This window comes from Macaca thibetana, chromosome 2 (genome assembly GCF_024542745.1).
Source record: "Macaca thibetana thibetana isolate TM-01 chromosome 2, ASM2454274v1, whole genome shotgun sequence".
NCBI lineage: Eukaryota > Metazoa > Chordata > Mammalia > Primates > Cercopithecidae > Macaca > Macaca thibetana.
This window is the reverse complement of record NC_065579.1, coordinates 53649430-53676196: the sequence shown is the minus strand read 5'-3', so window position 1 is coordinate 53676196 and position 26767 is coordinate 53649430. Positions and strand designations below refer to the sequence as shown.

At 40.3% G+C, this 26767-nt stretch overlaps 1 protein-coding gene across 3 annotated transcripts in view; it reads right to left on the bottom strand.

The window, feature by feature from the left end:
* MED12L (mediator complex subunit 12L) overlaps positions 1-26767 on the bottom strand; it is a 340860-nt gene that overhangs the window by 302313 nt on the left and 11780 nt on the right. For 2 of the 3 annotated variants that reach the window (XM_050779767.1, XM_050779768.1), the window contains exons 2-3: positions 8738-8842; positions 2248-2439 (exon numbers count right to left, since the gene is read on the bottom strand). In XM_050779767.1, the coding sequence (XP_050635724.1) occupies positions 2248-2439; positions 8738-8842 (297 nt within the window). Of the gene's footprint in view, positions 1-860; positions 894-2247; positions 2440-8737; positions 8843-26767 lie in introns of all 3 variants that reach the window. The other variant, XM_050779766.1, reaches the window with a different exon arrangement.

Below are 26767 nucleotides of genomic sequence, written 5' to 3'. Positions count from 1 at the left end.
CTACAGTTGGGCCAACTCAGAAAGATAAATACGTTTATATTGACTAAAGTATTGACTTCCTCACCTTGTTGCATTACATGTTTTTCAATAAAGAATACATGTGATTTTAAATGACAGCTAAAACTTGGCAATCACAGGGCAGCTGTCTGGTTCTAAATCAAGCCACAGTTGCATCTAAGTACAGAAAGAAAATTAAGATACCTAGTATGTGCTGGGTTTCAAACCACAGAAGGGTGTCCTATCACCTTTCTCCTTGGATGCACATTATCACTGCATCCTCTGCTAAGCAAGGGTAAACACAAAAGAAAATTTCACAGACCACAGTAATCAAAGTCACCTGAAGGGAACAGGTGAGAGTTAATGAACTGTTCAAGACCTGGAAGAATATCCCTAGATGCCAGAAGTCTATTTTTCCAAATCGATCTATAATTGTGATTGAGTTAAAAGGTCCTTTACAAGCCTCTGTGGATAAAGCCTTGGCACGCTGTGAAGCTTCACAGTAGCAGAAAACCAGGTCCTGAAATATGATCCATACAGGAAACCATTATGAACTCAAGATAAGATTTCAAAGATGACTCAGGATCTTAGCAGGTAAACCCAGGCTTTCTACCTTAAGCCATCGCACAGATGAATACCAAAAATTAAAGAAGTATTTGAACTCTCTAATATGAAGAACATGCAGAGAATGCATTGCTTTACCCCATTCTAAAAGAGATTTCACCATCTCAAGAAGATGATATGCTGAGGAGGGAAGGGGAAGGATTCTTGAAATGCCCAAGAAATGAATATTTCAAAGTATATTTAATCGTTTTACAAAGAAAACATCTTCAAGTTTACAAAGAATTAACATCAGGGCTTACCTGAGGAACACCTGACTTGGCCAGAGGCAGCTCCTAATAAAGAAAGAAGAATAATGGCTAATACACTGCACCATGATTCATCTTCCTCCTACAAGAGGAGAAACCACTACTCCCCTAGAGCAAGGGCATCAACTCCTCAAGAGTAGCAAATCCCAAATATGCACTGTAAAAACTTATGAAAAAAAGAAAAACTAAATGGAAAGATGTCAGGCTGGCAACATGGAAAGTATGAACGGTTAGTCAAAAGCCATCAAATATTGAAGGATGCCCTATGACTTATATGGCCTTCAGATACAATTCACAGGCCACAGTGGGACCACAAAGTAAATATTCACCACTGGAAAAGAAGTCATACATGGTTCAGCCTGGATTGAGACAGTGGTACTAACTGAATGGTAAGAGGTGGTTATGCTGACTGTACACTCTTTCAAGATTTCAGTTGCCTTTCACCACTGAAATCTACACAAGGCAATACAACATTATGACATTCAGGCAAAATAAAGCCAATGGAAGCTACAGACACTATTTTCAAAGAGCTGCTTTGGAAAATAGGCAAATATACAAAAGAGCTCCTCTATAAACTGGGCCTGTACCAAGCTGATAAGGAAAACTTAACACTAAGAACAGAAGACAGGCACTACTAACACTAAAGAGCCTTAGGAGAGATAAGAAAAGATCCCTGGGATTATTTCAAAGTTGTGCAAGAAATCAGAGATCAGGACTATGAGCAAGGTATCTAGTTTCTTATATAAATTTCAAGAGGTATCTTATATTGTTTGGACCACGAGACTGTTGAATCTGTGTATTATTTCCCACTTGAGGAAAATGACCAAAGGCAAAGATTTTAAAAGAACCTCCCACATCCCCTCCCCTATAAAAAAAGCTAGAAGCTATGAATAAACCTGCCCATTTTGTTCTAAAAATTTTTCAAAGAACAAGCACACATAGAATCACAATCTTTATCTCGCTTGGTAGGAAGGAGACAGCTTGAAGCATTTGGATGGGTACTTTTAAAGACAAGAAAATAACCTCAAAGCAAGAATCTTTTTAACAAATCTTGGACATCTTGGCCTAAGAAAACTGGAAATGTAATTTTTTTTTAAATGCAGTCTTCTTGTCTGTTCTCGATTTTAAAATCTTGTCTACCTAAAATCCACATAAACAGCTTGATATGTGGAATGTTTAGGGATTTATAGATGTCCTAGGCACCACATGCAATCAAACAAAAGGGGAAAACAGCATGGGGTGGCACCCACCTGGTACCACAAACCTGCCATTGGGCTTGCAGTCTCAAAAAGAATTGGGAAAAACAAAAATATACTTGAACATCATCCCAAACAGCTGATTGTAAGACCATAACTAAAACAATGTAAGAAATATTTGATACCTTTTTTGCCAAAAGAGAAAGAGGCTTATTTCCTGCTAAGTCAGAAAACCAACTATGAATTGCACTCTGGGATCGAGCAGTAACCAGCCAATAATTATCTTTAGCATTAACTTGTGGTTTCTTCTTTCCCGTGTCCTGGAAAGTGTTAAGCTTCAGTTTCTCAGCTAATATGCTGCTAAAATAAGCTCCAATCTGTGGAAAGAAGAGAAAAAAAGGGAAAGTTAAGACAATAAGCAAGTAGCTTAGTACTGTACATTAGTATTTTATCTTTATTGTTTCAACTGAAAATCTTCATACAGCCCATCAGAAATTAAATTGGGAATTTAAGTTTTTGAAGCCAAGAGATGTGATTTCCTTACACTATGATACACAGCACCTTTATACCACTATTCACAAGTAGTTTGGCAGAGGGGGGCGAGGGGGGCCTTTGGAAATCTCTGCTAAGATGAAATTAATTACATCCTGAATAAATTTCAGTACAATGGGTTCTGCTTTAATCCTTCAGCTGCTCTTTCTCCTTTCTAATACTACACACCCGTCAGGAGAGAATGCCTTCTCTGAGAGAAGAAAGCCTAGTAATCACTCAGTAATCATTATTTTTCTTGTTTCATCTTAATAGCACTTATTTTTGGAAAGGAAACTCGGTATTTACACTCAATGCTTTTAAACAAAGAATCTAGAGAAATTTAATTTATTTAAATGGCAAATTACAAAAGGTTCAATTAAATTTGGTATTCAACATTTTTTTATTAGGCTGCCAATTTCACAACTACAAATGTTTCAAGAAAAAGCTAGTATTACCTGCTCTGAATGACGCAAAGTGGCAAAGAAAGCTACTATGAATTACTGTATCGTTTTCATATTAACCAAATTAAAAGATGGACAAGGAAAAAAGAAAGGAACAGGAAAGAACTAACAAGAAGGCAGAGAACAAAGTAATAGCTAAAAATTTAGTGAATCTCACTGGGTGTGGTGGCTCACACCTGTAATCACAACACTTTGGGAAGCCAAGGCAGGTGGATCACCTGAGGTTAAGAGTTTGAGACCAGCCTGGCCAACATGATGAAACCCCGTCTCTTCTAAAAAAAAAAAAAAAAAAACTAAATTAGCCTGACATGCGCCTATAATCCCAGTTCCTCGGGAGGCTGAGGCATGAGAATCACTTGAACCCGGGAGCCAGAGGTTGCAGTGAGCCAAGATCACACCACTATACTCCAGCCTGGATGACAGAGTGAGACTCCATCTCCAAAAAAAAAAAAAAATTCAGTCAATCTATAAAAAATCTGTTGGAATTTTTTCAAGAATCCTATCAAAGCATCACATTTCAGACTCCGGGAGTTCTTTAATAAGATGATGCAGTTAATTTCTGATAAATACCCCCAATGAAGTTAGCAAACAGTAGCAACCATGACTAAAATAAAATACTTACCCTGATGAAGCAAAATAAGAATCACCACCTTAACTAATGAGTCAATAAACAATTAGTCCACAGGTTGAAACACAGTTCTAAGCCATTAGCCAAGTTCATCTATAGGGTGAAAAGCCTGACGTTCTTTGATCTTTGTGATTGGTGTAATGACAAGAAGTCCGGTTTTAGTGTGTTAATGTAATACAATAATAAAAATTAGAATAAGTAGAAAAGGAGTCTTTTTATGCAAAGAACTTCACCGCAGTTTGTGATTTATTTTAAAGCAAATATTTGCAGGATGTCCAAACAATGAATAAATTAAGTGCAAAAATGTAGCAGAACCAGCTGTTTGGAAACAAGCAGCCAGTAGCAGCCAACTGTTTAATTTTAAATTTCTCAATTGATATTTGGTCTTTGCACCAAGAGCACAAAACACCTACGGCTGCAGATTGCTATATATTCAAGAGGTCTCTTATTTGTAATTATGTTTAAGTATTTAATAATAATAAACAGAGCTCTAAAAATGAAAAAAGTAGTCTGAGCAATCTATTTTATAATTATATTCTCCTATATACTTAATGACAGCAATGGAACAGTGACTGCATGTGTATATATTAATTCCTGCTAACAAGCCCTTGTAAACAAATGCCTACTGTTAACAAAGTCAAAATTCCCAAGAAAGCAAAACACTAGAAAATATACATTAGGGCTCCAAAAAAGGTCAAAACATGATTATAACATTTAATTGCCATAGCAATACATATTATTCAGAAATCAATCCATAAATACAATAAAAAGCAAAGAGCCACCTCATTCCCAAGTCCCAATGCCTACCTCCAAGTAAACAATTTGATTCATTTCTTATGTGTCCTTCCATTGTTTCCTTATGTGGATACAGGAGAGTAAACACGCATCTATTATTTTTCTCTTCCTTGTATGTATAACTCATTATGCATACTTAGTAAATGTCTGAGACCCTTCCTTATCTGTACACAGAAAGCCTCGTCATTTTTATAGACACATAACAATGTACTGTCTGGATATACATTTAATCAAGTTACCATTAATGGACAGCATTTGTTCCAAAATTTTGCTATTACAAATCACACTAAAATGAGTAGCCTTTCACATTTGTTATTTCATACATAGCTAGAGCTTTAGGATAGACTTCCAGAATTCAGACTGTTATAATTCTGCAATTTTAATAAGCGTTGCCAAATTGCCCTCTAAAAGGTTTATACAATTGTGTACTCCTGCAAACAAGGTACAAGAGGTAAGGTGTTTTTTGTTTAGTTTTGGGTTTTTTTTTTTTTTTTTTTTGAGACAGAGTCTCACTCTGTTATCTAGACTAGAAGGCACTGGCGTGATTTTGGCTCACTGCAACCGCTGCCTCCTGGGTTCAAGAGATTCTCCTGCCTCATCCTCTCAGAGTAGCTGGGATTACGGGTGCCCACTACCACACCCAGCTCCTTTTTATTTTTTATTTTTTTTATTTTTAGTAGAGACGGGGTTTCACCATGTTGGCCAGGCTGGTCTCGAACTCCTGACTTCAGGTGATCCGCCCGCCTCAGCCTCCCAAATTGCTGGGATTACAGGTGTGAGCCATCACACACGGCCAGAGATAAGGTTAAATTTAACATTTGTTTCCATCCATCCAAAGTTATTTTCAAAAATAATTAATTTGATAAGAATGTGGGGAAAAAATTTAGGAGTTACATTATAATTCATGTATTTCATATTTATAAAATCAAATTCCCCTCAGAAGTCTTGGGTCCTTGAGTAAATCTCACAGAAAGAGTGGTAGCAGAAGTGTAATAGATGTTATTTCCATTTACTCAGTTATTTAAATTGACATAAAACTTGATACAACTGAACAATTTAGCAGTTCATATCAAGAGACATAAAGCGTTCATACTCTCTATTATGGACTAAATTGTACATCCTCAAAATTCATCTTCAAGCCTTAACCCTCAGTGTGACTATATTTGGAGATAGGGCCTTAAGGAGGTAATTAAGGTTAAATAAGGTGATAGGACTGGGCCCTAATCCAGTAGGACTTTATAAGAATAAGAGACACCACAGAGGAACACACAAGGAGAAAAGACCATGTGAAAACACAGTGAGAAGGTGGCCATCTGCAAGCCACAGAGAGAGGCATCTGGAGACACCAGACCTGCTGACACCTTATCTTGGACTTCCAGCCTTCAGATGGTGAGAAATTAAATTTCTGTTGTTTAAGACACCCAGTCTGAAATATTTTGTTATAGCAGCCCTAGTACATTAATACACCCTTTAACCAAGTAGTAATACAATTCAGGGAATTTATCCTAAAGAACAAAAGTTATACTTTCAAGTATTACTACAGTTTCTTTATAAATAACCATGAGAAACTGGCAACAAACTAACTGCTGTATATAGAGGTTTCAGTCAATTACAGCACATATATACATCATGGAATGTTATCTAGCCATGAATTATTATTCATATGACTACTTCAGCCATAAGGAAAAGTGCATACAAAATAATGTTTCAATTTTTTAAAGCAGACCAATTAAGAAAGATAAGGCTCTGAGGCCGGGCACAGTGGCTCACATCTGTAATCCCAGCACTTTGGGAGGCCAAGGCAGGCAGATCATTTAAGGCGAGGAGTTTGAGACCATCTGGCCAACATGGTGAAACCCTGTCTCTACAAAAATACAAAAATTAGCCAGGTGTGGTGGCAGGCGTGGCCAGCTACTCGGGAGGCTGAGGCACAAGAATGGCTTAAATGAGAAAGGCAGAGGTTGCAGTGAGTGAATATTGTGCCACTGCACTCCAGCCTGGGCGATGGAGCCAGACTTCACCTTGTAGATCTGGTTTGGGAGAGAACAAGATAAACTTGGAATATGTCTCAAAAAAAAAAACCAGTTCTGGAGATGGATGGTGACAATGGTTGATGTTTGTGACAACAATGCGAAATATACTTAATGACCAAGAACTGTACACTTAAAAATGGTTAAATGGTAAATGTTTTATCATAATTTTTAAAAAGGATCACAAATTACATATACATAATTGTGGTTTTAACATAAAAAAGTGTACCAAGATTGAAAAAAGACAAAACTAAAAACATTGTGTTTGGTCAATAGGACTATCTGCAGAAAATGTTTCTATTTTCTTTCACACCACTTAAGTAATATTTCAGTTGATAGTTTAACAACTTGTGTGCACTTGTGTGCATATAAAGAGAGATCTGGAATGATGCGCAAACCATTAACATTTCTCTGGAGAAGGGAAAGGAAATAGAAATTCACCTGCACGTCTGATTTCTTTTCATTTGTATGTATGTTTCTAATTTCACAAAAGTATTTTAATATCCAACTCAAAATATATGAAAAAAAATCAAACCCTAAAAGATTACAGAGAAACGCAAACAATTCTATTTATATTCCTTTTTTTGAAACGGAGTCTAGCTCTGTCACCCAGGCTGGAGTGCAATGGCACGATCTCAGCTCACTGCAACCTCTGCCTCCTGGGTTCAAGTGATTCTCCTGCCTCGGCCTCCCAAGTAGCTGGGATTACAGATGCCTGCCACCACACCCAGCTAATTTTTGTATTTTTAGTAGAGACAGGGTTTCACCATGTTGGCCAGGCTGGTCTCAAACTCCTGACCTCAGGTGATCCGCCTGCCTCGGCCTCCCCAAGTGCTGGGATTACAAGCGTGAGCCACTGCACCTAGCCTATATTACTAATTGATAAGATAAATGCAGAGAAAAAGACATATAATTTTTAAAAAAAAATTTTTGAGCACAACATTCTGAGTATATACTTTTAATGAAAGTCTAAGGGCAAAAAGTATTGTAGAAAAATTGCACATTTATTCAGCGGTTTTGTTGTTGGAGTGGCAATGAAGTATTTTATTCTGGAACTTTTTTATGTGTGCTGTAAGAATAAATAAATATATATATAGATATTATTAAGAGCCAGAGTTCTCATTTTGGGAGAAGGGAGACCTAAAAATGGAATACGAAAAAGCAGGGGAAACACCCTGCGGCACTGGGCTAGAAATGGTAATAACAGGTAGGTAGAAAAAATATGTATCTATGTTTCCCATCTCTGTCCACTGAGAAAGCCTAGAAAGAATGACACTCCAGTAGCACTGAGCATCCACTTCTGGTTTGGGAAAGAACAAGATAAACTTGGAATATGTTTTGGTGCCAAAAGTAGGGAAGTGCTCAAAGGATGACAAGGACATTTAACCAGCAGCCAGGTTAGCAGGGTCCCTACTAGCAGAACATGAGACAATCTGAGCATCAAAAAGAAAAATGAAGGTATGGATTATAACACATCAAATTAAAAGAAAAAAATAATAATCCAAAGTGACACTAAAAACTTGAGTGTAAAAGGAAGTACTTCTTTTAACAAAAGAATGCCAAGTAAAACATGCATATGGAATAATTAGAAAACCTGCATTTTGCAATCACCAACAAAATAAATCATTCAGCAGGAGTCATCAAGTGATGCTAAAATAACAGGATGAAATTTTATTGTAAAATAGGATATTTATATCCTCTCAAATTATCACCTTGTAGACCTTACTAAGAGGTAGAGAGGACTACCTTTCCAATGCAGGGAGATGGTAGACACCACCCAGAACAAGTGATCAAACTATAGCCAACAATAGGGCAAACTGGCATTGTGTGTCTCCTGATATGATGCAATGTAGTCTTCTTACCAAAAATATCTAACCTGGATCCTGTCACGAGAAAACAATCAGAAAAATCTAGAATATAGCACTAGTATATCAGACAACTGACCTGGGCTCTTCTAGAATAGCAATCATAAAAGCCTTTTTAAAAAAAGGCAGGAAAGGGGAGGAGGGAGAGGCAGAGAGCTGTACTGTACTAAATTAAAAGATGTGACAACTAAATGCAATGTATGATCCCTGATTGGATCCTGGGGCAGGACAGCATACAGGGTATTTGGGGGAAATCTGAATATGGACTGTAGCTTAAATAACACTAATTTATCAACACTGATTATTAAGGGTGTCACATATACACACTTTTTCAGGAGTCTGAGGAAATAAACAAATAACATTACCTTTGATGGGTTAATTACAATATTTCTAGCTGAGCCATGTTCATCTCCAGTGAAGGCTGGCTGATTATTGAAGCCTTGCTTTACATTCACAGCAGTAAGTTCATCCTGTTCAAGAGAAGGTATTGATTAAGCAAAAGGATGTAAAAGCTTCAACATAATCCAACATATTGCACCCTAAGTAATGGCTAAATTTGTTATACTCTGTAGAGGAGAATTCTTGAAAGGACAACAATCAAAGAAGGCAGAAATTGAAGTTTAAACACCAATACATAAATGTGTAGAGGGAGGGAGCAAATGTTAACTGTTGACTCTAGGTGCTGAGTACATGGGTGTTCATTATACTATCTTTTTTTTTTTTTTTTTTTTTTTTTGGAGATGGAGTCTCACTCTGTCACCCAGGCTGGAGTGCAGTGGTGTACTCTCAGGTCATTGCAATCTCCACCTCCCTGGTTCAAGTCAATCTCCTGCCTCAGCCTCCTGAGTAGCTGGGATTACATACAGGCACCCGCCATGACAGCAGGCTAATCTTTATATTTTTAGTAGAGATGGGGTTTCACCATTTTGTCCAGGCTGGCCTCAAACTCTTGACCTCAAGTGATTCTCTGGCCTCAGCCTCCCAAAGTGCTGGGATTACAGGTGTAAGCCACCGCACCTGGCCCATTACACTATTCCTTTAACTTTCCTGTAAGTTTAGATTTTTTTTTAACTGATAAGTTAGAAAAAGGAAAAAAAAACGAGCAAAAATCTCACAGAAATATAAAATAGGATTTTTTTTAAGAATTGTTTCCAGGCCGGGCGCGGTGGCTCATGCCTGTAATCCCAGCACTTTGGGAGTCCGAGGCAGGTGGATCACCTGAGGTTAGGAGTTCAAGATCAGCCTGGCCAACATGATGAGATCCCATCTCTACTAAAAACACAAAAATTAGCTGGGCGTGGTAGCAGACGCCTGTGATCCCAGCTACTCTGGAGGCTGAGGCAGGAAAATCGCTAGAACCTGGGAGGTGGAGGTTGAAGTGAGCCGAGATCGCGCCACCGCACTCCAGCCTGGGCAACAGAGTGAGACTCCATCTCAAAAAAAAGAAAAAAAAAGTGTTTCCAGAGAACCCATAGTTTGACTCTCCATTTGTGGCCAACCCCTATGCACACACCTGTTTTATGTTTAAGAAAGCTGGTTCACCAACTTACCCAAGACATATGATGAATTAAAGATAGAAGTAAAGGGTTCCTAGGCACATGCCCTATGATCACAGTCACACAACATCACAACCCACAACTGAAAGGAAGTTTAGAGCTGCAATGTTTTCTCACGTATTTTGGCTCACTTGATCTTTACCAACTCCAATTCCAAAGGAGACAGTAGGCATGTATCTTCATGCCCGTTGTACAGATGAGAAAAGTGTGCCTCACTAAGCTAGTGCAGCAACTGGACAAAGCCAGCACGGAAATACTATCTTCTAAATCCTAGACTAGGAAGAGAAATTTCCATGACACCATGCCACCAAAGAACAAATGCCACATGAAAATGTGGTCTAAAAATATGTGGCTACAACTCCTACTCTCCTTAAAAAGATCTCCTACTGGATAGATATAAGAACACTTTTCCAAGGTCACAACACATCAAAAATAACCCAAGCCTTTTAAAAAAAAAAAAAAAAAAAAAAAAAAAAAAAAAAACCAACCTTCTTGCCCTACCCAGATTATCACTGAGTTATGGAACTAAATCAGAATTCCTAAAATACAGACTTGAAAGAATAAGAGGGAGAGGTTTGAGTAAATGAAGCTACCTCCTGCTCCCCTCACTCCAAGCCAAGAAATAATCCTAGTAACAGTTGAGAGTAATGGTAGCCACGGCACAAGAATAAGACACACTTATTCCTTTAAGTAACTGCTGCATGCGTAAAATGAAAAACAGCAATTGATCAAAATCACTGTTACGATTAATCAAGAAGCTTAGAACAAAATAGTTTATGACATTTAAGCACCTGACCAAACTCTAAAAAGGTCACTTTGGCTGAGAACAAAGGTCTCCTGGAGACATGCCATGTAACTTTACTTAATTATGTGTGCTCTTACTAATGCCTTGGCGGGCCACTGTTTTGGCGAGTTTTCAAAAGACCCCTCAATAGGAAATTTCACTCTATGGTAATCACAAGTCTCCTCCAAGTATAGAAGGTCACTGAAATCGTGATCCACGCAGAATACGAGTTACAAGTACATTATCAGAAGATATCTCCAAACTGCTCCCACATTTTCAAATAAATTACGTGAAAATATAGAGCAAAACTACATAATGCATATTTTAAGTCAGAAAGATTTCAGTCAACTTAAAGCAAATGTGCTATCGAAATTTCAGTAGTCTCTGAGTCTAAGAAAGTAGGAGTACCAGCAGCGAGCTCAGGGGGAAAGTAGGAAGAGAAAACTGAATATTTATCTTTGATTTACCGTCAGAGTATTATAAGAAACATTGAGTAACAGCATATGCTTTTACTAAAAATACATCTGGCCTAATCAAGAAGAATGTGTGAGATTTTCAGAACCAGATAGTTTAGTATTGCTTCACTTTTTAGTTTATACTAACACCAGATCAGGTAGCTGCTCATTGTATCCAACTGCTAATCGCTGGGACGAAGACACATGCCCACTCCTGAGTGTGTGCGCAAACTCAGAACCCCCAGAAGGAAAAGAACATGGAACTATGGATACATATCTGTCATCTACCTCAGATTTTCCTCAAACTAGGAGCCACATGGATATTATTGGGAGCCTTGAGTTCTGAGAAGTTTAAACTTTGCATTCTAAATTTCACAAAAATACATGTAGTTTGACCACTTCTCATTACCACCATGCATCATCTCATGCTTAGGCAATGCAATGGCTCCTAACTGGTCTCCTAGCCTCTCCCCTTTCCCCCTGAAGGCTACTTTGAACACAGCAGCCATAGGGAGCTTTTTAAAACTCAAGTGAGACCATGTCACTCCTGCTCAAAGCCTGCAATAATGTTCCATTTTACTCAAAGTACAAGCAAAGGCCCTACGATGTCCTAAAAGTTCCTGTGTGATCTTAACCCTGTTGCCTTTCTGGCCTAATCCCTAACGACACTCTCCTTCACTAACACTGTCTGGTCTCCTTACAATTCCTCAAACATACCAGCCCAGCATTCTCTAATCAGGGATTTTGCACTGTCTGTTCCCCCTGCCTAGACTGCTCTTTTTCCTGGTATCCACATGGTCAACGACCTGACCACCTTAACTTTTTGCTCAAATTTCACATTCTCAATGAGAAATGTGATGACCCTATTTAAACTGGAACTGTCCACCCATTCCCTTTACCTCCCAGCATTCCTGATCCTTCAACAATCCATAGCATTTATCACCTAAAACACACTATAATTTAGAATGTGTATTGGCTGTCTCCTCGATGAGAAGATAAGGTGCGTAAAACTGGGGATCTTTATTTTGTTGACAAACACAGGCCAAGCACAGAGTGCACAGATGCAGTGCCTGGCAAATAGCACACATTGCAGGTGTTCAAAAAATATTTGTTCAAAGAATAAATAAATGAACGACATCCTATTCTGAACAATTAACATGAGCATATTCTGAGTCACTACCTCATGAATTTGGAGTTGTAATTTCATTTGTGTTTCTAACTAGCACCGCTTTGTCACCCAGAGTAGGAGCACTCATCCCATCACACCCCACATACCATCCTGAAAACAACATTTTATAACATCTATTTCCCAAGTGTGAAATGAAATTCATAAATAACTTACCTATACCAATATTTTTTAAATCAGTATAATGCTCTCATTCTAAAACTTTTTAAAAAGAAAGTAACTTAAAATAGGTACTTCAACAGGAAACGCTCAGGCACACTACACTGGACTCTCACAACTGAAAGTGTGGTCCATGGCCCTGGAGCACTGGCATTACCTGCAAGCCTGTTAGAAAGGCAGAATCTCACCCCTCCCCCAGAGTCACAATCAGCCTTTTAACAAATTCCCACATGATTCATGGACACATTAGACTTTGAAGAAGCAGGGCCCTAGAAGGCTGAGAATTGCTTGAACCCGGGAGGCGGAGGTTGCTGTGAGCAGAGATCATGCCACTGCACTCCAGCCTGGGCAACAGAGCGAGACTCCGTCTCAAAAAAATACAAAAGAAATTGTTAAATGTTTGTTCCTATTCCTAGCATTAGCATAACACAGTAACTACAAAATGCAAACTGATACAAGTGTGCTGTATTACCATTTCAAATGATCAGGAAGAGCATAACATGAATTTTTTGAAACTGTGAAACACTTTTGCTATAGTTTCAAACTAACAAAATAGTCTCCCAACATATTAAGACACAACAGTTACATTCCTCAGAAACTCAATGTATATTAAAATCATACAAAAAATACTTTGAGATTATACGTAAAACAGATTCCTATCTGAGATGGGTAAAAACAGTTGAAGGTTTTAGTGACACATCTGAAAGTGCAGGGGACACGGGACAATTCTTCATGGAACCCACCCATCTGCACCCTGAGGACAACTCCACCCACTCAATGGTAGCAGCCACAACCAATTAACTCCTCTCCCCGCACCCAGATTTCCACAGCACTTCCAGTGAGAGCCACAGACCCACCAGAGGGATAGCTTTTATCTTTTAGAGCCCTATTCTGAAAAGGGGGTTCACAGGCTCTGGGTTTAAGAAACACTGAGCTCCACACTGAAGTGTCAGTAAAAATCTTGCTCGTGCTGCAATTGGGGATGCTCTAATTCCAACTCACTAGGCCATCCTCTGGTTCGCATAGGTGGTTCCAGGCGGATACACGCTGGCACCATGGACTGACTGATGGAGATGCAGACACGAGTGGGGAGAATACTGTGGGTAAGAGCCCAGAGTCTGCAATCAGACAGCTCGAATGTAAACCCCCCACTACATTTAAGAGGGACTCTAAGCAAGCTCTGGGACCACTGCTGTGCTTCCATTTCCCCAATTGTAAAACGGGGACAGTAACAGTTTCTACCACGTTATCTCCATAACCCAGTTCAAAAAAAAGAGCCCAGAGAGAAACTAATGTGGCCAAGGTTACACAGTAGTGAAGAATTCCAAAAAGTCCATGCTCCCAACCATCAAACCATATAAAAATGGCTGGCAGTTAGCATTGCTGCTATTGTTAGTATCATATTTTTGGTTCCAGAAAGTGATAACCTGAAGCTCCAGTCAGCAGAGATACAAAAAGCCTTCTTGGGAAATTAAAAAGACCTTTTCCTTAAAGCAGTGACTCTCAAACTTTTACATCCATCAGAATCCTCTGAAGAACTCGCGAAAGCACAGCTGCTGGCACCACCCACAGAGTTCCCACTTCAGTAGGTCAGGGGTGATGCCTGAGAATCTGTAATTCTAACAAGTTCCCAGGTGATGCTGATACAGAGACCATGCTAACATGAAGACTTGAAGTTTCTGCCTCTCTAGAAAACCAGGGTTTCCATGCCCAGTGCCAGTACAGGTCTAACACCAGAAAGAAAATGGATGTCCCATCTTGGCTCAAGAGCAGGAGATCTCAAGAAGAAAAGTCCATGCGGAATTCTCTACTACACCCCCTTCCCTCACTCTGAAGACACAAATGCAAAGCTATACACACACAGATCCAGGAAGGAACCAAGTGTATAAAGTTTTCACTTCACTCCTTTAACTTCCTATAGAACACTAGGGCCACAGAGCCAAAAAAAACAGCTGTCACATCTGTGAGGTTTATTAGTACAAAACTTCAGGTCAAGGACCTAGAGAAACTACGTGAGAGGAAGTAAAAATCCAGAGCATCACAACAAAGCACCCTGATGGTCTATTTCCTAAAGTTTCTGAGAAGAGTTAACATTAATGACAAAAATCCAAAAGATAAGAATAAGATTCAAATTCCAGAGTGTTAACTATTGTTGCTTAGACATTATTTCTCAAACTCCAGTAATGCACCAAGAGACCCCTTTTAGAGGAGAACCACTTTCTCTAGCCTGAGGGAGTCCACAGACCCCAAGTTTGGGAAACTGGGCTGGGACATGTATACTTAATGGTATTAGGCAGCATTAAGAGATTCCAAACAAGAGGTAATGTGCGTTACCTGAACTCAAATAACAAACTTTTATGACACTGCTCTGAAGGCTTTTGTCAAGTCTAATCAGGCAAAAATTGAAAGAGGAGAGTCCAAATTTTGGAACAGCATGCCTCTAAAACCCCCAAGCCAGAATCTGTAAAGGACACAAATAGCTTCCTCTTTTGCTAGCCCTGAACCTCTTCAAAGATGTCTCGAAATAATGGAGGGTAGCAGTCACTAAAATTCTTACAATGCCTCTCCTTATAGAGATTTAAGCTTGTTCGGCTATATCTGGCCAACAATTCTTATAACAGAACTTCCAGCAGCTACTTTGCCCATCTGCAAAGGTGAGGCAACTAAGATCCCAAAAACGTGAGGCACACACAACAGTTAGTCAAGATCTTGTTCCCAGGGTTGTGCTCTGGGAACCAGATCAACAGCACTGCACCTTTTAAAAGGACTCTTATTAAAGGTTGAACATATTCCCACTGTACAACATGGAGAGTAAAAGAAAAAATAAAGCACTTGTAATAACTGTTGGGAAGCAGAGGAGACCATGAATCCAGACATACTTTTAAATACGTTTAACATTAACAGCATCTAGGGCAAAACCGTTGTACACGCACGTCCAAGACCAAGTATTAACTAAACCAAGAGACAATGCCAGCTGAGAATGTGAATTCACAGTCCTCACCAAGCGGCCCAGAGTAGCAATGCACCAAACCACTGTGCACATGGATTTCAACAGGTTTACAACAAAATAATCCAAACACAGAGAAAGAAGAACGCTCACACCTCTTGTCATTGGTTTCAACTAAAATAACAAGCTTTATTCTAGGGAGACAGGCACACAGAGAGAAACAGAAACCAAAGTCCAGAAAATAGTCCATGCTAATATGAAAAGGCCTGTGTTAACTCTGTATTTTTGTATTCTACACTGATAGAAAAATCAGACCCTCAGCTAGGCGCAGTGGCTCACGCCTGTAATCCCAGCACTTTGGGAGGCCGAGGCAGGCGGATCACGAGGTCAGGAGACTGAGACCATCCTGGCTAACATGGTGAAACCCTGTCTCCACTAAAAATACAAAAAATTAGCCAGGTGTGGTGGCAGCCACCTGTAGTCCCAGCTACTCGGGAGGCAGAAGAATCGCTTAAACCCGAGAGGCAGAGGTTGCAGTGAGCCAAGATCGCGCCACTGCACTCCAGCCTGGGCAACAGAGTGAAACTCCATCTCAAAAAAAAAAAAAAAAAAAAAAAAAAAAAATCAGACCTTCGATACTTTGGGTAACCTCCAAATGCATCCATAAATCTCATGCCTTTACCTTGAACTTCACAGAAAGATCTTATTTTTTGGATCACTTTCAAAGCAATCTTTTAATTTCAATGAAATGTTTCACTGGGAAAGTGAAAACATTTTGATGCTAGTTTAGGAATTTCTTAAGCCTTTCTCACTCAAGAAAAAAATAAGCTCAGTTTAAACAATTATCAATGGCCATCTCAAAGTCAGATAATGCACACAAATACATACTACAGACACTCACAATCTTCTGAGCGTCACCATCTATTGCACAGAACATGCGCAGAAACTCCCAATTTTCTCAGTCCCCTAGTCACATCTAACAAACCAGTTCCATGACAGTTCAATGAATTGAAACGTCCACCAGGGATGAGAATGCCACAGAAGTAGCAAAATATCCCTCTATGAACTAGTCAGGAAGGCTGGCTTAGCTCAAGTCTTACTCAAACAAAAAATTTTTCATGGTTTCATAGCTATATATCCTAGCCTTGTCCACCTCTCCCCCAAAAGAACATTCTCTCAGACCCCCGAAGATGTCTGTTAACCCCAGTTTGGGAAACTGGGCTATGATAATCCCCATCACAGATACATTTAATTGTTACCAGGCAACAACTACAGTTACCAGATATAAAAGACCCAGAAAATAAGGGAAGAATCTTTTATTCCTCATACCTCATCATGAACCAAACCTATCCATACTTCTCTCAAAACATATCTCCCCTTTATTCCTTCCTTTAAAATACCACAGCCCCCCTCTCACTCTCCCCCATCCCCCACCCCACCCCCACCAACTGAGGCAGCTGTTACAGCAGGATTCGGCTACTGCTCCACACACATTTCACTCCTGTCCAGCATGCCTACTGGCCCTGGATGAATCTTCCTGAAACAGTTTTCTATTCTGCACTCCCCTATCCAAAAGCATCAGAAGGCTTTCTGCTCTTTTCCCCAAGAAGGGAAAAAGCAGCATCTAGCATAACTATCTACAAACCCTCAATAATATCTCTGGTCTTCTCCCCAGTTTCTCTGGACCCAAATCAAAACACAGTCACCTAAGACTGGCATTCAAAGCCTTAAACAATCAAGCCCAGCATTCCAGTCTTGCTTCCATTCTAAGTGTGCGAGTCACATGGATCTGCGTTTGAATGCATAGCCTTACCTACGATTGAGACTAAGGTAACTGATCTCTGTACCTTGGTGGCTTTGTTTGAAAGGAGACAGGAATAACTCACAGGACTAAGGTTACATAAGATTAAATGTGCAGTTTAGCACAGTGGCTGGTCCATTATTAAATGCCCTATAAATGGTGGCTATTGTTATTATAGCTGTTTTCTATTTTTATATTTTAACTTTCGTTTAATCTACTTTACTATATGCCACCCCACATACACTGTCTTTTCAACCTCTAAGTCTTACATCATGCCATTCCCACCCCCTGAAGTATATTATTATGAAATATTTTATACTTTTCAAGCCACAACTCAAGGCTGGCTCCCCGTCCTTCATTAGATTAACAAATAATTATGCATACAGACTCCGCTAAGTACAGGGGATTCCATAGTGAGCGAATTCCAAGTGTTATAAATACCCCAAAGTGCCTGCTCAGAAAGCACATAATAGTGGCTTAAATCAGTCTGGGGAGTTAGACAAGAATGCTCTGAAAAAGTGGCCTTTGACCTGAGCTCTGACTGCAAAGTAGGAGTTAAACTTAAAGAGGATAGCCTCTTACAGTAGTAAGGCTCTGATATTTTGCATGAAATGACACGATATTAACACTAAGGAGATCATGAACAGTTGGGGTATAGATTGTAATTCCTAGAGCAACCACTCCAAAAAACAATACAAGTATAACTAAAATGCAACTGGTAAACAAAAGTTATTTTTAAAATAGTCTAATAATCAAAAAAAAAAAAGCTGGGGACACAGAAAACAAATAGTAAAATGGTAGACCCAAAGCCAACCATATCAATAAGCACACTAAATGCTAATTAAATATTCACGGACTAAGACTTCAATGGACTCTGGACTCCAAGACTAGAAGATTGGAATTGTCAGAATGAGTAAAAAAGTAGAGCCCAACTACAGGCTATACTTTAAATATAAAGACATACTTTAAATATAGAGACAGATAAGTTTATAGTAAATGGATGGAAAAGATATGTACCATGCAAACAACATAAAAGAGTTGAAGTAGCTGTATTAACATCAGATAAAGTAGACTTCAAGACAAAAAGTATTATCAGAGATAAAGAGGAGCAAGTCATAATGATAAAAAGGTCAATTCATCAGGAAGGTGTAACAATCATTGGTGTATGTGTGCCTAACAAGACGAAAGACAGAGGATGGGCATGGATAAAGTCTGCAAGGTTGGGAAAATTAAAGAAAGAATGCTGTCATAGCAGTAGCAGGAAGTGGAATGCAGCTGTAAAAGATAAGAATGAAGCAGTATGGGTTGGGGGAGAGACTATGCAGGGTCTGTGAACCAAGTAAAGAACTTCTGTCTTCATCATAAGAACAGTAAAGGTTTTAAGCAAGAAGGTGACATCAGGCCGGGCATGGTGGCTCATGCCTGTAATCCTAGTACTTTGGGAGGCTGAGGCAGGAGGACTGCTTGAGACCAGGAGTTTCAGATTAACTGGGCCAACATAGTGAGACCCTGTTGAAAGGAAGGAAGGAAGGAAGGAAGGAAGGAAGGAAGGAAGGAAGGAAGGAAGGAAGGAAGGAAGGAAGGAAGGAAGGAAGGAAGGAAGGAAAGGAGGGAGGGAGGGAGGGAGGGAGGGAGGGAGGGAGGGAGGGAGACAGACAGACAGACAGACAAGGTGACATTATCTGACTTGAATAGAACTGCAGTGTGGACAACTGACTGGCGAGGAGGGTCAGACCAACTGGGAGGCTGAGGGTAAGGGGATTGGGACCAGCTACCAGGCTCTCATGAGAGTTGGAATATCAGATAATAGTAGCTTGGACCAAGATGGTGGTGGTAGAGGTAAAGAGAAGGAAGAAATGGAGGGATATTTAGGAGGGAAACCGAACAGGATTTATGTTGACTTCTTGGATAGAATGACAAAGAGCAAGGTTGTCAAGGATGTCCTAGACTTTTGGGATGGTATATCTCCCCCATGTTGGGGGCTTTTTGCAGAGGAAGGGGAGCAGATCACAAGTTCAGGTATAAACATCGTAAGTTTGAGGCATCAGACACACAGAGAAAATGTTTCTGGTAGGCACTCAGCTATACAGGTCTAGAGAAGTCTAGACTGGAGTCGTAAAGTTGTGAGTTGTCTGCATATGGCTAGTGACTGAAGCCTGGGGATGGCTGGCATCACCTAGAGAGAAGATCAAGTGAGAAAAGACCAGGACCTAGGACAGACCCTGGGAAAAATCCAGTATTGATTTAATAGCCAGTTAGAGGAGGATAAGCCTTCAAAAGAGACTGAGACAGTGTGGCCAGAGAGGAGAGAAGGAAACTAGGAGTGTATTACCTCAGAAGCTGAAGGAAGAAACTGCTTCCCAAAGGGAGGGAGCAACAGAATCAAGTGCTGCAGGGAATGCGGCCATTCCGGGTGACCTGAGAGGGGTGTCTCAGCAGAACAAGGAGGGCAGAGCCAGACTGGAAAGAGCAGAGGAAGAAGTGGGAGGTGAGGACGACAGTGAGTACACCGGATGCTTCTGGAAGTCTGGAGAAAGAGGAGGAGAGATGCAAAAATGGGGTCTAGGGTAGGAGATCTAAGATGTGAGAGCTTGGTGCATGTTTTATTCACACCAGGAAGAAGGCGGTGAAGGAAGCAGTTGAAGCTAATAGGAAGAAAGGGAGATGGCAGATAAGTTGAAGATCCTGAGAAAACAGGAGGGGATGACCTGCCAACCCAGGCCCTAGAAGGCAACAGCTAGTATCAGACCAACTCAGGAGGATGTGCAGAGGAGGATCTGGAGAGAGGCCCTGGAGCCACACTGTGATGGGTAGAACTGGATCCCTCAAAGAGATATATCAAAGTCCTACTCCCCATACCTGTGCATGGGACATTCTTTGGAAATAGGGTTTCTGCATATATGGCCAAGTTAAGATACTCATGCTGAATTAGGGCAGATCCTAATCTGGCATAGCTAATGTCCACATATGAGAAGGGACGGATATAGAGGGAAGACAGTAATGTGCAGACAGAGGCAGAGACTGGAGTTAGGCTTCCACAACCAAGGAACACTTGGAGCTAGCAGAAGCTGGAGGAGACAAGGAAGGGTCCTGCCCTAGAGGCTTCAGAGGGAGGATGGCCCTGCATACACTGATTTCAAGCTTGCAGCCTCCAGAACCATGAGAGAATAAATGTCCATTGTTTTAAGCCACCCAATGTTTGATACTTCGTTACAGCAGCCCTAAGAAACGAAAACATACAGGTAGGGGAGGGCAGGCTCTGCTCTATTCCTCATGGCAAGACTGCCCCCTAAAATCAGGATCCAGTCCATTTAGCAGCAGCATGGGGACCATTACTGCAGAGTCTACAACGGCCAAGAAAAGCAGTTTTACTAAGGCTCTGGATAAGCAGATATCTCAGCTGCTCACTGCACAGCAATGGGGACTGATTTCTACTTGGAGTTCCTCTACTTGACATGATACTTAATAGCTGTTTGAAGAAATTTTTTAAAGGAGTCTGGGGAAGAATTTCCCCATTGCAACCAAAATATTTACAAGAGAAAGCATTAATACCAGCCTCCTGAAGAGGGCCAGAGGTAGGGGCCTGACTTAGGAGAGGCAGGACTTCCCTAAAAGGTCTCCTGTCCTTCTCCCAACCCTTCTAACACCAGAGCCACATTTGCATCAAAGCCACATATGAAAGTCAGTTCTTTACATCCACTGTCACCTGTACTGCTATTAGCATTCACCCCCCATCCAAATCATACCACAGGCCATCAATCACTAACTGTGGGGACCAACAAAACCAAAAGGCTATGAGCTCAACACAAAATGCAAATACTACCTTTACATCTGTACCTACAGCAGGCAAAAAGAAAAAAAATCATGGTAATAATACCACTCCCTCACATTTAAACAGCACATTCATGACCATCCTCATAATAGACAAGTGGCTTAGGCAGGATGTGTCCCGTTTTATAGGCTGAGAAACTGACGCTGAGAGGTGAGAAGTAAAATGGATGGTTAGGTGGCCATATGAGAAGCAAGCCCCAAATAGGTCCAATGTACGCTCCAAGACAGTGAATTCTTTGAGGAGAGCACAGTGTGATTCCAACAAACTTAAACTGGAATCCTGTCTCCCTTTCTCTTCTGTGAAATGGAGATCACCCCAACTACCTCACACATCTACTGTAAAGGATAAGTGGAAATCACTTGTGATACAATCAACACAGTAACTGGCATGCACACTAATTACTTTAAAAATGGTATCTCCATCATTACAATGATGATCTTTTGTATGACCAGCACATATGGCCCAAACTGAGCACATGACTGACTACTCAGTAAATTCAATTTGGATGGAAATGTCCACCATGAATGAAGTGTTGAACACACAGCTCTCAGAAGTGCCAATTTCCCATGACAACCTCCTTCATCCTACCCAGAAGTGTCCTAGTGAGACAGGCAGTTCCTCCTCCCTCATTTAAAAGTGGGAGAGAGCCTCTGATTCCAATTATATCTAAATATACTTAGCATTTACTCCACTCTTATCTAAATAATTGTATCCCATTAATTAATTCATATTCAAATCACATTCAAATGCATATCACTCTCTGATATCAAACACCTGGATGTGGCTCTCAGAAAAAAAATCCAGGGAACTGCAGGAGAAAAATACTTGAACTTTTAGATTTGCATATTCATAAAGCAAGAAAGACTTAAGGTATTTGCTAGTTTATTCTGCCCAGAATTATATTTAAGGCAGCCTCAAAAGACAGTTTTCTCTTTAGATCCTTTATTGCTGAGGTATGCCATATAGTTCTTGCATTGCAATCTTACATAACAAATTTTTCCTTTAAATCATTTTTCACAGAGTACTTAACAAGCTAGTGTGCTAGGTGATCTGAGGGCAGAGAACACAAACATAAGCCGTGGTTTCTGTCCTCTGCAGTCCAGTTAATTGACTTACACTTATCCATTATGTAGCTCCTTTCTTTTATCCTTCTTTCCCACCTCAATTCCATCTCTGACCCCACGCTCAGCACACATCTGCAGGAAGCCACGTTGTAGGAGAGAAAAAAATGATTCCCCACCAAATGTACTGCAAATTCATGAAAAATAACAACAAGACTGGGTGCAGTAGCTCATGCCTATAATCCCAACACTTTAGGAGGCCCAGGCGAGATGATCGCTTGATCGTCCAGGAATTCAAGACCAGCTTGGGCAACACAGTGACACCCTGTCTCTAAAAATAACAACATACATAAAAATTAGTCAGGCATGGTCCCAGCTACTTAGAAGGCAAAGGTGGAAGGACTGTTTAAGCCCAGAAGATCGAGGTTGCAGTGAACCACGTTCACTACAGAACATCCTTCTTCCTCTTGCTTGGGAAAGAGGGGAAAGAGAACGGAAATGTCTCTTTTTTTGCTCTTGGTGCTGGCAATTTTGTTCATTACTTTTAGGCCAATTGTTCAGAAACAGAGGGGCTAAACACATAATTTTGAGTCAAGGAAACAAATTCCCCCGGTAAACCTCGGAAAAACTAGTTTGAACAGTTAACCTCTGTTAGCACCTCTCAGCCTCCACCCTTTTTATTTTCAGGGGGCTTGCTCATTTGCACCTCCACCAAGCTTAGTAAACCTTCCAAGCAAATCTGGTGATTAACCATCACCCAAGCAGCCCACAAGGAGGTCAATAACAGGCATTAAAGGGAGATTTAAAGCACAGGACAAGCAGCATAAACCAAAGCTACAAGGTCCTTTTAAGAATAAGACCTTCAATTAAACCATTTAATACCAGTTAGAAATCACAGGGTGGGTGGGAGTCTGAGTATTCATTCCAATTCAGCACCCAAGGAATTCAAATGCCTGTCCCATCACTGAAGACTAAGTACAAAACTGTATCACTCTGAGGTCCTCAAGCAACAGGACCTACTATCCTAGCTGAACAGTGTTCCAAGAAATATGAGCGTTGTCTATTCGCCTCTCTTCCTTTCCTTTGACCAATCTGTCACCAACTGCCAATTCTTCTCCAGTCCTATTTAAAGCCCTGATCAGTCGGGCTCTTTTTACTTCATGCTTTGGTTACTAGAGTCGTCTCCCTCCCAGCCTCCCCGACTCCACTCTCTCCCACACTGGATTTATTAGGCATGACCTAGTGAGATAAATCTAACAGCAGAACCACGTGAGGTCACCACCACCCCCCCATCCCCCAACCTGCTGGGGCTCCAGCAGACGCTCCACTAGGTCTGATCTGCAGATAAACAGCCCCCCTTCTCATCCCTTCCAGCTTCTTCTCATGAGCTGGTACAGCATGTCCCACCCATTCAGGCCCTGCCTCTCTCAAGACCCTACATCTGCCAGTGTAACCTCCATGTATCCAGCCTCTCTTTTCTGAACTCACGTAGCATTCTTAGACTCACTATATAAATAGAGCGGAATGTTTACAGCATGGACTCAGGGAGTCCAACTACATCACTATGCCACTCAATGACCCTGGGCAAGTTAAGTACCTCTCTGTGCCTCAGTTTCTTCATTTGTAAGCAAGAGATGATAATGCCCACCTCATAGGTATCATGAGGCTGGCATAAAACCAAACACCTAAAGCACTCAGAATAACCAACACAATAAGTAGTGGCTATTATAATGTAATGTGGCACTTTGTACACTATACAGAATGTTATCTTATTCATCAGTTTTCAAATAAATAAATAAAACTAATGAATCAGTCATTTTAAAAATTGTTTTATGTGGGTAGGTAAACCGACATTAACTTGTAGAGCATTGCAACCACCCCGAGTGTGGTCTGATACTGTCATGGTCCTCAACATGAAATGTGCAAAAACTGAGAGTATTTGGAAACTTTTACAGCAATTTGACATTACCACTACATTCAAGCAGCATTTCATTTTCCTAGTAATTCATTTTTATCATATTAGTCTACAACAGATTGAAAATTAATTTTTCTAAAACCTGATCCTTTGCCACGGTTATTTTGAGAAGCACATTTTTAGAGGAGACAGATAGGAGGCTTCTATTTCTTTTCTACACCTCCATATGACCTAACACAGTAGAAGACACATATCAAGTACTAAGTAAATGAAAATATAATATTGAAAACATTTCAGTTAGTTAATAACTTAAAAGCAGATTCAAGTGAGTAGTAGAAATGTAAATAGTGTCTCCAATTCATAAAGAATCTTTTTCAAGAGAGTTTACATTTAGTCTGAAACTGACCAAAGTAAAAACAACTCTGACCCCAAAAATATTTTCCATACTGTCAAATAACAGCACTGTGTGAAGCTTTATTAAAAAAAAAAAAAAAAGAAGAAGAAGAAGAAGAACCTAAGCAATGTCAATATTAACCTTCTTCGCAGAACTCAGGAGAATGATAAATTATTTAGCACTGCCTCAGCCACAGTTTTGATAGATCCTCCATACCTTTAAGTAAACTAGCATCTTAGCAAAAAATTCCAACAACACTTCAAACAAAATACATTTTTATTAGTTCTTCACTCCTGCCAATGACTTAAATAGTCCAGATCTCAACAACCTCATTAGATTATCCATGAATGAAAAGGCTGGAAAAGGAAAGCAGCAAATTCTACCAAATTTTAATTGACAATAAGGAGGCAGCTGCACAGCTGATCCGCAGCACACTGGATATGGGTTGAAGGCAGAGTTATTCTTACTGGGGAAATCTTGGCACATTCCAACTGACTCTGGAAATGCCTGTAGAAAATTCAAGGTAAGTGGGGAGCCCTGTGTCAATTCTGTCTCCCCTCCTTTCTAAGAGGAAGAGATTTATTACAAGGTCAAAGCTATCACTTCCCTTGGGTCCTCAATCCTCTGCCTCAGGGCCAGTTCAGCCTTGCTCAGCCTGATAACCAGATCTAGGAAAACTAAGAGGAGGCAAATGGAGCTGGAGTCTCACTGATGTTAACTGTCTCTTTGGGTCATTTAGCATCTGCACCCATAAATCTCTGTCAACTGCCCTCCTCAGAGATCCCCTGACAGAGTCCAGGAAGTCTATCCCTAGAAAGTTCCATCTCTCCAGGTCATACAATCCTCCGTCTCTTTGCACACTCTCAACAGGTAATCACACCCATGACTTCAATTATTTATGAATACATCACACCCAAATCGAGACTTCTAGCTTCCACCACTGTACATTTCAACCTGGACTCCCCAGGGGTTCCTCAAATTGGAAACATTCAGAAATGAACTAATTCTCTCCTCCCCTCCCTCACCCACCCCATCCTTGGAAAACAGTTAAATTACTTTGTTCCCTATGGCATGTTAGTTTATGGACCCCTATGGATCTACCTACCCAATAGTCTAAACAAGTAGTTTTCCAATTCCAACACCTCTGGAGTTCTCGAGAACATTTCAACTATTTGTCTGTGAAAAGCCAGATTTTATTCATGCTCTTCAACCCAAATAATGTCTCAAAACAGATTGAATGCAGAGCTAAATACAAAAATCTAGACATTAAAGAGACATGCAAAAATGTAAAATAATACCACTCTTTTTTCACTATTTTTTGGTTTGGGGAAAAAGTTATTTTCCATTAAAAAACACAATTTAACATGAAATTGTTTGACTATGAGTTTTTAATGAATATATATTTAAATTTCTCAGTTTTAATTTCTAACACAGTAATTATTGAGAGATGTAACCTACATAAATAAAAGCTTAATAGATCCTCAAAGTTTAAGACTGCAAAGCATTCTCAAGAGCAGAAAGTTTAGAAACCACTGGCTTAAGCTAAAAGTGTTGATAAATTCTTGTGCTCCTTCCTCTTACTTCACATATCCACCTTATTGATTCCGCCACCCAAATAACGTTTCTCATAAATTCACCCCTTGATAACGGTTTGGCTGTTTCCCCACCCAAATCTCATCTTGAATTGTAGTTCCCATAATCCCCACATGTTGTGGGAGGGACCTGGTGGGAGATAATTGAATCATGGGGGCGGTTTCCCCCACATCATTCTCTTGCTAGGAAGTCTCATGAAAGCTGATGGTTTTATAAGGGGTTTCCCCTTTCACTTGGCTCTCATTCTCTCTTGCCCGCCACCACGTAAGACATGCCTCCCACCTTCCACCATGATTGTGAGGCCTCCCCCGCCACGTGGAACTGCGAGTCCATTAAACCTCTTTTTCTTTATAAACTACCCAGTCTCAGGTATGTCTTTTTATCAGCAGTGTGAAAACGGACTAATACACCCCTCCTTTCTTCCTGAGCTTCCCAATCCCATAGACCAAAAAACACTCCCCTAAAAGATATTCACATCAAATCCCACAACCTGTTAATGTGACCTCGTTTGGAAAAAGGGTCTTTGCGGATGTAATTAAGGATGAAATCATCATAGATTATCCGAGTGGGCCGTAAATCCAATGACAAGTGTCCTTATAAGAGACACCCAGAGGAAAACAGTCAATGGAGAAGACCATGTAAAGATGGAGGCAAAAATTAGTGATGTGTGGACACAAGTCAAAGAAGCCACGAACACCTGGAGCCATCGCAG